At 46.6% G+C, this 14,345-nt stretch overlaps 1 protein-coding gene across 3 annotated transcripts in view; it reads right to left on the reverse strand.

Annotated features, from left to right (window-relative positions):
• APBB1IP (amyloid beta precursor protein binding family B member 1 interacting protein) overlaps window positions 1–14,345 on the reverse strand; it is an 812,218-nt gene that overhangs the window by 523,738 nt on the left and 274,135 nt on the right. For all 3 annotated transcript variants that reach the window (XM_078663434.1, XM_078663435.1, XM_078663436.1), the window contains one exon: window positions 1,462–1,549. In XM_078663434.1, the coding sequence (XP_078519560.1) occupies window positions 1,462–1,549 (88 nt within the window). The remainder of the gene's footprint in view (window positions 1–1,461; window positions 1,550–14,345) is intronic.

A 14,345-nucleotide genomic window follows, 5' to 3' on the forward strand; every position in this document is an offset into this window, starting at 1 on the left:
ATATTGATACAAGCGAGAGACCTTCAGTATATGAACACAGTAGGCGGTGAACGAAACCAGTATCTTACAGTTCAATGGGTACTTTACTGGGATGTATGACGTTACAACGCATACTTTTACATCGCATGCCTTTACAACGCGGTTTTTACATCGCATACCATTACAACGCATAATGCTTTTAGGCGCTGGATAGTGATTTATTTAATTTACTATTCCAACTCCAGTCCCCGTGGATAGTAGGGAAGGTGTTGGATAGTATATTAAATACATTCCCTATCCTAGAGCGCCCCCCAGCGCTATGCGTTGTAATGGTTTGCGTTGTAAAAGTTGCGTCGTAATGGTAGTGCGTTGTAAAAGTTTCGTTGTAATGGATGTTTCCCACTTTACTGATGTCCAACGGGTGCTGATAGAGGGGTAGGTCTCTTACCGGGAAACAAATGTTAGAGGGGTGGCCCGTCCCGTCCTTTATCGACCTTTGACGGCCTTAGACGGCCCGCCCTTGTCCCGGGCTTCTCCCGGGCTGCTCCCGCGCAGGGCGGTTAGGTAATTAAATTTATGTAAAACAGTGTGAGTGGGGAGGAGCATGCAGGGAGAGCGGCCCAGGTGCAGGCAATTGGGTCTGGCGGGCGCTCCTGGGACTTGAAGTCCTGCGCCCGCACTCGCAGCCCCGCGCTATACCGTCACCCACAGTCGCTGCCTCGGGCAAAGGACAACAAACTCCACAGTCCGACCTAGATAATGATGATTGAAGCCCCCACACAAAGCGGGACCCGCGAAGAGGGACCCGCGAAGCGGGTACCGCGAGCAGTAGAAGCAGGAAGAGGGAAAGCTTCACCGGCACAGAATCCCAGCGTGAGTACTTGCAGACAGTGTCCCAGTAAGCATCCAAAAGGAAAGGTTTTTAAAAGGCGGTGGTGGGGAGGAGCATGCAGGGAGAGCGGCCCAGGTGCAGGCAATTGGGTCTGGCGGGCGCTCCTGGGACTTGAAGTCCTGCGCCCGCACTCGCTCGCAGCCCCGCGCTATACCGTCACCCACAGTCGCTGCCTCGGGCAAAGGACAACAAACTCCACAGTCCGACCTCGATAACGATGATTGAAGCCCCCACACGAAGCGGGACCCGCGAAGCGGGTACCGCGAGCAGTAGAAGCAGGAAGAGGGAAAGCTTCACCGGCACAGAATCCCAGCGTGAGTACTTGCAGACAGTGTCGGTAGGGATCATCAAACAATCTTCCTCCTTGTCAATGATTGATTGGCTCTCCAGCATTTGGTTCTTGCAATACATCATACTGAATTCCACCGCTCATTCTCATGTGTACCACACCCAAACCAATCTGAGACCACCACAGTTTGGTTACAACACATTAAAAATCCAAAATTAATATAAATTAAAAAACATGCTTTGTTTTTCTAAAGCCCAATCTTGAATTCCTCAGCTAAACAATATTATCAAGAATTACTCACCATTCAAGTCTTTGAAACCAACTGAAAAGTTGAAATCTGTGGTAGGCATTTTGGGTGATGGAGGTTGAGTTGAATGTACTCCTAGACTCTGTTGAAAAATAAAAGAAACTGACATTAAAATACAACTAAATTACTAAACAACTAGTCATTTACTGGTCACATTGATCATGGTGTCATTATCTTAACAGAACATATTACGTCCTGATATGATTTGATGCCAACATTTATATAGCACACGATTGCCCAGGGGCGTCTAGGTGCTGCTACCAGAAAGTCCAGAAAGGCTGCCGATGAAAACTGTAGAATGAAATATTAGTTGGGGAAAAACCAGGTTTTTAGCAATTCTCTGAAGGATAACAGCCTTGGACTGTTATTTAAGCCGGCCGGAAGCGAGTTCCAAGTTTTAACTGCCCCTAAAATGAAGCTTCTTCCACCCCAAGGAGCTTTCTTAAATCTGGCGTTTGTATTAATTTACATCTCCCGCCTCGCTATCTCGCTCCTGCAGGTTCGTGTTATCACTGCTTTAACTCTTTGTCACAGAAACTCTCCCTTAGAAAATGGGCCTTTTTCGTTTTTTAAGTTTCAACGGGTAAGTTTTAAAAGTATGTCACAGAGGATAAAATAAAATTTAGAGTAACAGAGCATCAAAGATAAACAATGCAAAGCATATTACTAATGGCAGATACGCAAATAATCATACAAGAGGAAAAGGTTCAAGGCTTTTAGTTTTATTTTTTTGAGCAGCATCCTGAGAGCGATCAGCCTGTTCAGGAAAGCTGAAAAAGAAAGGGTTAGGTCAGTTTCCATAAACCATCATTTCATGATTCTCGAGGAATAAATACTGTATATTTCACGCTGTGAAAACGCGGTACACGGAAACTGATTATAAAACACTGCTATAGGCGCTATATTAGGTTGCACTGCAACGGGAGGCACTCGTAGGAGCTTCTGTGCATATCTGGTTTCTAACAAAACTCGTTATTTTTCTTCTAAAGCATGCACAGACCTGCTCATTATTCTAAAAATAATCGTCAGGTGACTTCAACGTTAGAAACCGCTGCCCCATTCAAAGGACTGCCGGTCCAACCTCATTTAAATAGCAGTTTATTGACCGGTGCCCTACAACAACAGTCAGCAGATCAGCAAAGCGAGATACTAAAGTAGGACGCCATATTATGCGGAGAAAAAAAACACATGCTTGGACTGGTCTTGTATAGAACTATCAAGAAATATCACCGCGCCAAAATATGTTTGTGGGTGTGCACAATATTAAAAGCTAAAATATCTGCAATGGTTGATTTGGCTATGTTCACTCAATTTTGTAGATTAACCTGTTTTGTTTTTAACTTTAATTTCTTCTGAACACTAGCAGTTAGATACGTGTCCGCAAACACACGTTTACTGGCATTCACGGCGTTTTTAAGTGATATAAAGCAACCTGTCCGTACACATAATACGTGTTGAATAGGCTTTATTTCACAACAGAACAATGGCTGTGAAATGATGCCAACATAATCGGGTTCACATAAAGCCAGATGTGATGTTAGATTATGACATAACTCAAGCAAGGGAAAAGAAAACGGATCCAGGGAGTACAAAAAATAGAGCGAGAAGTATGTTTTGCTGGTATTAAAATCCCAGTATCGTGCACTCCTATCAAAGGATAGTTTATTACGATCACGGCGAAACATACATTATAAAAATGGCTTCTGCTTTTGGGTTTTATATTCACTCAATTCTATATTTACAGAGTCATTTAGTAAAATCCATCGTATTCAGCTCAAGGTGAACACTTGACCTTGAACGTGATATGCTATGCCCTTGTAGGATGTCCTCCAAAACATTTCCCCATGGTAATCTGTGTAAATCTGGCATGTATTGCATTTTTTATGTGACCATTTGTAAAATGGGGTGGTCCATCTATTTCAGTGCTCAGACAGTCTAGATGTTCCAGAGAAATTGCACATATTCAAATTTCTATCTCTCTTTTAAAAATATGCAGGCTGCATCGAGTTAATTTTATCCAATTCCTCTACGTAGTATTGGTCTATTTTCGGGCAATAATACAGCTTTTCATTGTAAATCGCAGGATTTGTAATATTGTTGCAGGCCACCTGAATTTAGTCCTTGGGGTCGTTGGGTGGCAGGGATGCTGGTAATGTTGATAGTTAAATACAATATTGCTTTTCTTGCATGTTTGTCATGTCCATCCACGATTTCATGTATCTGGAGCTGGTAACTTTATCTACGCTGAGGATCTTCTGTTGTATGTTTACGATATCAATGCTCAGCAAGTTATTAATATAAACACAATGTTAGTCCTCTATAAGGTCCCATCCCCCCCCCACCCCCCCCCAGAAATGTATGGATCACTGAAGTCAATTTAATAGCTTATGTTTCAAGTTTTGTGAAGGATGTAATGTGGTTACGGAAATATATAATTTTGCAGTGACGGCTCCTCTACAAAGGCAGAGGAGTGTCGCTCCACAGCTCAAAAGGAAAAATAAAATGGTAACGTACTGTTATCATTTTAGTTTTCCTATTGCAGTCAGTGGCTCTTGGGGCGGACGGGGCTGGCCAGAACATTGGGAGAAGTGGTTTGCACTCCCTAAGTGAGCATGACTCTTGGGCAGGCCAAACAGTCATGTGCACTTTGCATCTTCCCGACCAGGTTGTAATGCACAGGCTGGTGAGGAACATACCCAGCCTCTGATTACCCATCTGAGCGTCAAACCATGGTGCTTAGACAAATCACAATGCTGCATTGCAGCATTGTGATCGGCTCAGGGGAGCCTGGGAGCCCCGGTGCTTCCTGCTGCCAGGACTGGAGACAGGAAGAAAAGGATGGAAGAGAGGCATCGGTCTGCCGGCTGTAGCGTAGGAAGTGTTTTTTAGGGCTCGACCTCTGCCAATGCGCTTGCGCATTGCAGATGTCGAGACATATTGGGGCTTAACGAGAGCTTAACCAAACGGGCGATTTGATGCTGTGCCCGTGAAAAAAGCGCGTGCACGCATCAAAGCCACCAGCCTCCCTCCCACAAGCTTCCCCCAGCGTGCGCTCTGGCATTTCTCCTCCCCTAATTATTCACTGCCCACGGCCGGCCGGCACATGAAAGGCTGCTGCTCCCCGTGCGTCTCGTCACCCTTACTCTCCCCTATTCTTCCCTTCTTGCCTCTCCCCGCCCCCCCCATCCCCACCACAGCAATGCCGAGGGCTTGTTTCATGTGTTGGCTTTGGTTGCACATCCTATTTTACATTTGTACAGTGTTGACTTCGCTGTCTATAGATTTAGCATTGCTTTGTGTAGTTGTTTGGCTCCATATAAATGGAGATTCTCCGTTGTCGTGGATTTTGCTTGGCCTACGGATGTGCTTACATAAGTCTTGTATAGCTCAGTCTTGTTATCGGGCTGTGTTTATAGATTTTGTTTGGCTTAATATGCATGTGTAGTTCCTTCTGACTGTACAAGTTTTACGTATTTCTCCTTTTCCTAGGTGGATTTTGACCTTTTCCCAATGCCTGCACAAATAGTATAGCTTTAATGTGTGATTCAACTTTGTGCGTTAGAAGTGTGAGTTAAGCCTAGACGGCGATTGCAAAATCTCTTGTTACGAGAAAAAAAATCTTAAAGGGGTTAGAGCCCTGGCATTAGTTACCTTTACTTACTACTAGTTGTTTCCCACGTTACTCGTGTTTCCTTTCTTCCCGTTGGTCAGTGCCTCCTCCCTCCAGCTTCCTGCTTGGCTTCACGTCTTTGTTCTTGCTGTGGCGCCTGGCTCAAGTAATGTTTTCGGCATCCAGTGTCCTTCCACTGGCCTTGCACTTGTAATATCCATTTTTTTTTTTTACTGTCCAGCGTCCACATTCTATTTTGTTGCTTGCCTGTCCCTACCACGACCTCACGTCTGTCGCTGCATGCTTCTTCCCCTTCGTTGCTGGCCTGTCTCTCACTACCTAGATCCTGTCACTGCATGCTCCTTCCCCACCCCATTGCTAATTGCCTCCCTCAATCATAGCTTGTTTTATATAGCGCAGAGTCCACTGGAAGGGCTTGGAGTGATTTAGATGAGCACCAGTTACATTGCAGAAGGACACATCATTTTTCAGGCAAGGGGCGGCTATTTGATTTGCCCAGAATTACAGGATGTTGATCTGGTGCCGAGACTCTAATCTGGTTCCCCAGTTTCAAGGTTAGCACCTCTGGCCGTAACACCAGTCTGTCCATGCTCCGCGTTCCTGCTAGCTACACTTTGGCACGCTAGTAACTTCACTGGGCATTAAGTATAGGAAAAATAACAATTTAAACTTCTTTGTACCTGCATAGCTTAAAGTAAAAAAAAAGCGATATGACACGATCTGACCACATTTTTTATTTTTTATTTTACATTAAGCTATGTAGCACAGCAGCTTGTACTGCTGTGCAAAAAAATCAGGCTCAATTTGCTGAATTCTAGACTCCCTCCTCCATTGCCCAGAGGCGCTGACAACCCTCCGCCATCGCCTGCTCTTTACACTCGCCATGACTCATGAGCACGCTGTGCCTCTAATTCGAGGGGAGGAGGCTGACACCCTGTCCCCAGCAGGCCGCCTCCTCACCAGACTGCGCTGTTTACTGTAGCTGCCGTTTGTTTTCACTTTTTAGAAACGCTGCAAACAAACAGGACGTGTTTATCCGATATTTTACTTCCTGAGGCGTAAAATCTTCTGCGCAGAAACGCTTCTAATATTCTCACCAAACAATAGTGAGTAAAGATACTCCACTGCCCACAACAGAAGAACTGATATCTTATCTCTCCGCTCTCCTTACTCTCACCACTCTCCCCTTCCTCTCTCACCTCCCTCTCACCTCAATCTCCCCTCTCCTCACTATCCTCACTATCCCCACTCTCCCCTCTCACCACTCTCCTCTCACCACTCTCCCCTCTCTCCCCCTCACTCCCCTCTCCCTTCTCCTCACTCTCCCCTCTCCTCACTCTCCAATCCTTCTCTCCCCTCCCTCTCTTTCCCCTCTCTCCCCACTCCCCTCTCTCCTCACTACCCTCTCTCTTCACTCCCCTCTCTCCTCACTCCCCTCTCTCCGCTCCCTCTCCCCTCTCCTCACTCTCCCCTCTCCTCACTCAACCCTCTCCTCACTCAACCCTCTCCTCACTCAACCCTCTCCTCACTCAACCCTCTCCTCACTCAACCCTCTCCTCACTCTCCCCTCTCCTCACTCAACCCTCTCCTCACTCAACCCTCTCCTCACTCTCCCCTTTCTTATTCTCTCTCACCTCTCTTCTCCTATCTACTCTCTACCCTCTTACCTCTCTCCTCTAGTCCCGGCCCCCCGCAGCACCACCACAGCATCACTCAGGGGCACCACAACATCACTATGCGCCACTACAGCATCACTGTACGCCACAGCATCACTCAGCACAACGCCAGCATCACTCAGCACCACTCACCATCACCACATCATCACTCAGCATCACCCCAGCATCACTCAGCACCACCACAGCACCACTCATCATCACCACATCATCACTCAGCGCTACCCCAGCATCACTCAGCACCACCACATTATCACTCAGCGCCACCCCAGCATCACTCAGTGCCACCCCACCATCACCCAGCACCACCACAGCATCATTCAGCACAACCACAGCATCACTCTGCACAACCACAGCATCACTCAGCGCAACCACAGCATCACTCAGCGCAACCACAGCATCACTCAGCGCAACCACAGCATCACTCAGCGCAACCACAGCATCACTGGTTCAAATATGTTCTTTCAATGTTTCAAGCTGTTTTCAAGCTTTCACGCTTTATTACAAATCACAAAAAGATGTTAATAATTCACTTCTGTTCTTTGATTTTCGTTTTTTTTTTTTGAACAAAGAGGGGGCGAAGGGGGACAGTGTTTAGAGGGGTCCAGTGTACCTGTCCAAAGAACATGTAGCAAAAGAGGTTGTACAAAGTTCCCCTAGAATGAAACCTGTAATAGAGTCTCTCTCTCAGAGGAGGTAGTGGAGGGAAAGGGAGTTTGGGAAGTCAACAGGTCCCTTGTCGGAATTAAGAAGCCTCACACAACTAATGGGCTGGATGACATGTCTCATTCAGCCCTTTGTGATGTTGTTTGCATCATCGGCTTCCTGCTCCTACGTCAAGCCGGCGCTGCAATGCCTGACGGGTAACAACGCGTGTTACTCTTTAACGGAGATCTTTTGTTCCTTGCCGTGATTTTCTGGCGTATGAGGTACATAGAAAAGTGAGGTAGTGAGCAAAATGTGAGTTTAAAAAAAGTTGGATAGTCCACTAAGTGACCTTTATTCGTGTGGCTAGCCACTTTGTTAAAAAGTGCAAAGAGGGGTATAGAGGACCAAAATAACCATTAGTATGGCCTCATTTCAACCCTCAGACATGGTCAACATGTTTCATGGCCTAAAGGCAATTCTTCAGGACCAGATAATGCTCATAAACTCATTGGGTGCCCTAAGGTGAGCTCAGGAGTATGGTTTATACAACCTGGTTGGTCTATGACTGGAGCAAGCTAAAAGTACTGCCACACCGTCAGACCTAAGGATTAAAAACAGAAAACATCAACATTGTATGCAAAAAACGCTTATATGTTATGCGTCTAAAGTATCCCAAGTTTTAATGAAGCACCCAGGCATCAGTGATTCACTCGGTGCTGAAACCATTATTTATGTGTAACTTCGTGCAGAGCGAGAGAGAGAGACTCTCATTACGATATGGTCCAAAGTATTATTTGGAACACGTGTGAAAAAATCTTAACTGGAGGTATGTTACTTGTTAACACTGGAGCCTCTCGTGTCAAGAAATGATAACTAATATTGAACAGCCAGTGGCCACCGTGGGGGAAGACATGGACTAGAAGGGAAGACTACCAGCAAGTGTGACTGCCAGCAATAACCGGGCGCATACCATTGCAAAACCTGTATCAATCTGCGCGGCTGGTTCAGGTGGGGCGTGCGCTAGCGGTAGCTCCCTGCAAAAACAATCAACAGGGGAGGGAGGGAGACAAGGAGTCATGACCAGATCATAGTCGGGGGAAGAATTTGGATGACGGGATAGCCAGTAGGTCACATGGGGTCCCGTCACGTCAGGCTGTGCCGCACGGTAAGACTGGTTCCCAGTCACAGTCCGCGACTCCGCCCGTGGGCGCCGAGCAAGTGCGCCGGTGGTCAGAAGTGCGACCAGCGGTCTGGTGGGCCGTGGGTGTGGGAGTCAGAGTAGCGGCCCCGGCCGCCAAATCAGGCGGAGCCGCAGGACCGGGCGAGGGCAGTCACCATTAACCGCAGCCCGGCGGTACAAGAAGCCCCACGTGGTCTCTTTGGGGAGTCCGTTACAGACGCAGCGTCGGAGCAGGGTTAAAGGCCCTGATTGCTTACCTTAGCGACGAGGTGTCGGCGCCATTCGTAACCTACCCCCACTCACTCAGGCGTGTAAGGACACGCGAACCAGCCGGTAGCGCGCTGTAACCCAGTCGCCGTTAAATGCCGGGCTTGCAAGTATCAGTGGGGGCGTGTCTCGTGACGTGTGTGCCAGGGCAGCCAATCAGGGGCCTCTCATGTCAGAGGACGGGAAATGTAGTTGACTGAACTGACAGTAAGGTTCATGGAATACGAGGGAAGTGTCTTAGCCTTTCGAAGCCCCTGTGTCCTATTAGAGTGTGTTATGTGATCTCAGGGCGGGACAGCCCTCTGCAGAGAATTGCAATGAACCCTAAAGGAGATCTTCGAATGTGGAGGTGGCTACGTCAGGGAGCGTCTCAAAACTGGCGAGGCCATCCAAATCGTAAGGGAGCGTCCCACAACTAGCGTCGCCTTAGGGGGGCGGGGAAACCAGATAGGTCCTCTGGGCATCTTCCAGTGGATGGTTTTAACCCCCCGTGCAGATGATGCTAAGAAGGGTTATACGGGCGGTGGGTGATCGAGTACGACAGGGATGTTGGGAGGTGTGAGGCACCAGAGTGTGTAAGGGGACTAGTTAAGTCTGTCTTCTTTGGTTGTCCAATCTCAACATCATCCCTGGCTGGGCAGGGTAATAAGGGAGAGTCATAAGAGTTATTTTGCTAGCTGATTCCAAGGGACAGAATCATTCAATCCACAGGTGTCTAATTGTAATCGGTGCACCCACCTCTGTTCCAATCTATGTAGCGCTTGCTGACTGATGGAAGGATGCCATTCTAGGACTACCCATTTCATGTTTTCTGCTGAGTGGCCGGCTTCTTTGCAATGTTCATAAAGCCTTGTATGAGTCTTAGTACAGCGAATGTTGCTGTTGTGTTCAATTATGCGTGTTTTCACAGTGCGCATTGTCATGCCTATATATTTGAGTCCACAGGGGCATGTGAGCATATATATACATCTACTGCTGTTGCAGTTGGTATGTTTGTTCATATGCCAAGTGAAAGATGGTGATAGAGTAATCTCTTTGCTTTGTATGGACTGCGGACAGACGATGCAGTTACCACATCTGAAATGGCCATGGTGGTAAATCCCAGAGTGTGTTCTGGTGGTGAGTACTAGACTTCTTCGGTCGAGTATGGGTCAGGGTATCCTTGAGGTTGGCAGTTCTTTTGAAGGCAAAGCGTGGACGTGGGATGTCCAAGCCAGCAGAGTTCAGAGTGCCCCAATGGGAATTGATTATCTTCTTAATGAAGGTGGAATTCTTGGTGTAAGTGGTTACACAAGTGATGGCATCATCTACTGGCTTAGTATGTGTCTCCAACAGGGCTTCTAGACTCCCTCCTCCATTGCCCAGAGGCGCTGACAACCCTCCGCCATCGCCTGCTCTTTACACTCGCCATGACTCATGAGCACGCTGTGCCTCTAATTCGAGGGGAGGAGGCTGACACCCTGTCCCCAGCAGGCCGCCTCCTCACCAGACTGCGCTGTTTACTGTAGCTGCCGTTTGTTTTCACTTTTTAGAAACGCTGCAAACAAACAGGACGTGTTTATCCGATATTTTACTTCCTGAGGCGTAAAATCTTCTGCGCAGAAACGCTTCTAATATTCTCACCAAACAATAGTGAGTAAAGATACTCCACTGCCCACAACAGAAGAACTGATATCTTATCTCTCCGCTCTCCTTACTCTCACCACTCTCCCCTCCCTCTCTCACCTCCCTCTCACCTCAATCTCCCCTCTCCTCACTATCCTCACTATCCCCACTCTCCCCACTCTCCTCTCACCACTCTCCCCTCTCTCCCCCTCACTCCCCTCTCCCCTCCCTCTCCCCTCCCTCTCCCCTCTCCTCCCTCTCCCTTCTCCTCACTCTCCCCTCTCCTCACTCTCCAATCCTTCTCTCCCCTCCCTCTCTTTCCCCTCTCTCCCCACTCCCCTCTCTCCTCACTACCCTCTCTCTTCACTCCCCTCTCTCCTCACTCCCCTCTCTCCGCTCCCTCTCCCCTCTCCTCACTCTCCCCTCTCCTCACTCAACCCTCTCCTCACTCAACCCTCTCCTCACTCAACCCTCTCCTCACTCTCCCATCTCCTCACTCAACCCTCTCCTCACTCAACCCTCTCCTCACTCTCCCCTTTCTTATTCTCTCTCACCTCTCTTCTCCTATCTACTCTCTACCCTCTTACCTCTCTCCTCTAGTCCCAGCCCCCCGCAGCACCACCACAGCATCACTCAGGGGCACCACAACATCACTATGCGCCACTACAGCATCACTGTACGCCACAGCATTACTCATCGCCACCACAGCATCACTCAGCACAACGCCAGCATCACTCAGCACCACTCACCATCACCACATCATCACTCAGCATCACCCCAGCATCACTCAGCACCACCACAGCACCACTCATCATCACCACATCATCACTCAGCGCTACCCCAGCATCACTCAGCACCACCACATTATCACTCAGCGCCACCCCAGCATCACTCAGTGCCACCCCACCATCACCCAGCACCACCACAGCATCATTCAGCACAACCACAGCATCACTCTGCACAACCACTGCATCACTCAGCGCAACCACAGCATCACTCAGCGCAACCACAGCATCACTCAGCGCAACCACAGCATCACTGGTTCAAATATGTTCTTTCAATGTTTCAAGCTGTTTTCAAGCTTTCACGCTTTATTACAAATCACAAAAAGATATTAATATTTCACTTCTGTTCTTTGATTTTCGTCACAATAAAAAACACTGAACATAATCTTCACAAAAGTTATTTACAAAAGTTTAAGCTATTGCCATTACAAATTAAATAAATTATTTAAGTATTAATTATTTAAAAAAATTAAAAGCCATTGTTATTTGTAATATCAATACATCTAAGTCACGTAAATACAAAACATGTTGCATTACAAATGCTATAGGTGTCACATTTGCGAAAGTTATAACTATTGCCATTGTAAATGACAAAGCTATTAATTTAGCTATTTGAATAAATAACACAATTTCATTTATAAGACCAATAGCTCAAACTTTCCTAATGCAAGCCCTATTGCATTTCCAATGCTTGTTGTTTTCTTTTTTACGTCTCACCACTCGTGTCCGGTACTAGCTGCTACTGTAATTTTGTTGATGGATCGCCTTAAATGCACGAATAAGGAGGCAACCATTCAGCCATTTGTTTAGTGGTCGTGCTCTAAAGATGCTGCCTCAACTCTATTCACGGATGCAGGGCGCGCTACGAATTTCGTTTTAATAATTAAATTGTTTACTTACCAGCAATTATCCATATGCCGGTTTTTAGCACCCTCCACCCTGCCCCTCCCCCTCCCCGCCTCCCTGCCCCACCGTAACTCGGTCCACGGGCCGCGGCTGATCCTAGAGTTAGTACAGTGTCATTTGTGCTTGTATTAAAACAAAATATATATATCAACAACCTAAACAGTATGTAACCGATGAAAACAACACCTATAGTCATCATTAATTAAAAAAAAAATCATTCACATTAAACGAACAATTAAAAATGCACAACATAGTGGGAAACCTTTTTTGTTCCTAATTTCATAATGAAGCAACACCACAATACACTGCCAGAGGTGGAACACGTTTGAAGTTTCGTAGAACAATTCAATCTGAACAGTGTCTAGTAGGTCTCCTAATTCCAGAGTTACATTTCCTCTCTGTCAAGATCGCTTGAATTGGATTGTATCCAATTTTGATATGTGTCTAATTTCAGAGCACAAAACTATTGAACACATGGCAAAGTGGGCAACTGCCCGTGGCCCCTACTCTTCCAAGAGCCCCGCAGAGAAAGTTGTTGTAGCAGCTAGAATTCCGAATAACTGAAAGTTTAAATAACTGAAAATAAATCTGTCTGTCTCTTGTCTATCTCCTTAGTGTACTTCATAATTTATACCTCCTCTTCTCTCTTTTCCTCTCTAATTTTCTCTGCATCTCTGTATGCTACCCCTTCTCTGTCTCAGCTATCTCCACCCCAACTCTCTCTCTCTCATTACACCTCTTTCTTCTCCACCTTTCTGTACCACTTTTTCATGACCTTTCATCTCTACGTACCCCTACATTTCTACATCTCTACTACTTCTCTCTACCTAAGATGTCTTCCTACATCACGTCAGAATGTTTTAAGGCATGGGCAAAGAGGGCTCTGGCCCAGAGCCTGAGCCTTTCAGGTGCCCCCCTGATAAAGCCTGCTCTGGTCTGCAGAGAGTCCTGCCCTGAAGACCTTGAATAATTCTTAAACGTATTGTTTTAAATACTGTTTTCCTTTAATGTATTTTTAATGTGAGTGATATGTGAGTCTATTACAGACATTTTCCAGAGAAATATTGTGCTTATCTTTCATGCAATAAACCTCCATAAAAAGTTTCTTTTAGATTAAAAGAAGATCTCACATATGAGAATTGGAATGATGTCACAGAGATTATGTGCAGTAATATGCGTGAGCTGCTGCTGCGTTACAATGTTGAAAACACGTCGTTATCCCTGAAAATTAGAAGTAAACACATTGAGGGCCATATTTATGACCCGGTGTGTGTAGCATTTGCACCACGCAATGTGGTACATGCATGACGCAAACTTTAAGTGAGATTTTTGAAGCCGCGCAGGGCCACTTTGCGTGGTCATGAATAGCTCCATAAATCTGGAGTAAAGCAACGCAGCGCAAATTGCAGCATTGCTTCACTCTGCCCTCAGAAGGCATTTCATGGGTGTTGCGTGGGTGTTCCCATGCAACTTTCATAGATTTTGACGCATCCCAGATTTACCAGAATTGGTAAACCTGGGAAAGCGCCCAAAATATATGCCTTCCCAGGGGAGGCGTTAACAAGGAGAAATCTCTTTATTTCTCCTTGTTACTTTCTCTTTCTGTGTGTGCTGCATTCTGAGGCACACATCGAAAAAAGAATATGCCACAGCGGATTGCTTTTGTGCAGGAAGATGCCCCTTCTTACACAAGACAATCCTGCGTGCAAAGGAGGCACCCTTGCACCATGGTGCAAGGGTGACTGAGTTAGTGCTAGGCTGCAAAAAGGGCGACACCGCAGGGGAAAAGGCAAGAATGTCCAGTATTTACTTTAATACGGTGTATTCCTGCCCTTCGCATGTCATGCCGTGCACTTGCTGCGCTGTGTTACAATTCCATAAATATGCCCCTTAGTATTTGTACGAGTGTGTCCATGCCCTGTCAGTGACCTGGCCAAAGGGGGCATGAAAGAGCTGAAATTAGATTATAAATTCTCTCCTGAACAGGGGCCCCCAAAAATACATTTGGCTCAGGGCCCCCAAAATCCTTAAGGTGTCTCTGCCTCACGTATCTTGCAGCCCCCTCTCTACATCACCTCATTGTACTGCTTCCATCTAATTTTCCCTGTACCTCTCCACCCTCTTCTTTATCACTTCCAACCTCATTCCTTGCTTTACCTCAACACTTTGTATCTCTCTCTCAA

This window comes from Lissotriton helveticus, chromosome 10, assembly GCF_964261635.1.
Source record: "Lissotriton helveticus chromosome 10, aLisHel1.1, whole genome shotgun sequence".
Taxonomy (NCBI): domain Eukaryota; kingdom Metazoa; phylum Chordata; class Amphibia; order Caudata; family Salamandridae; genus Lissotriton; species Lissotriton helveticus.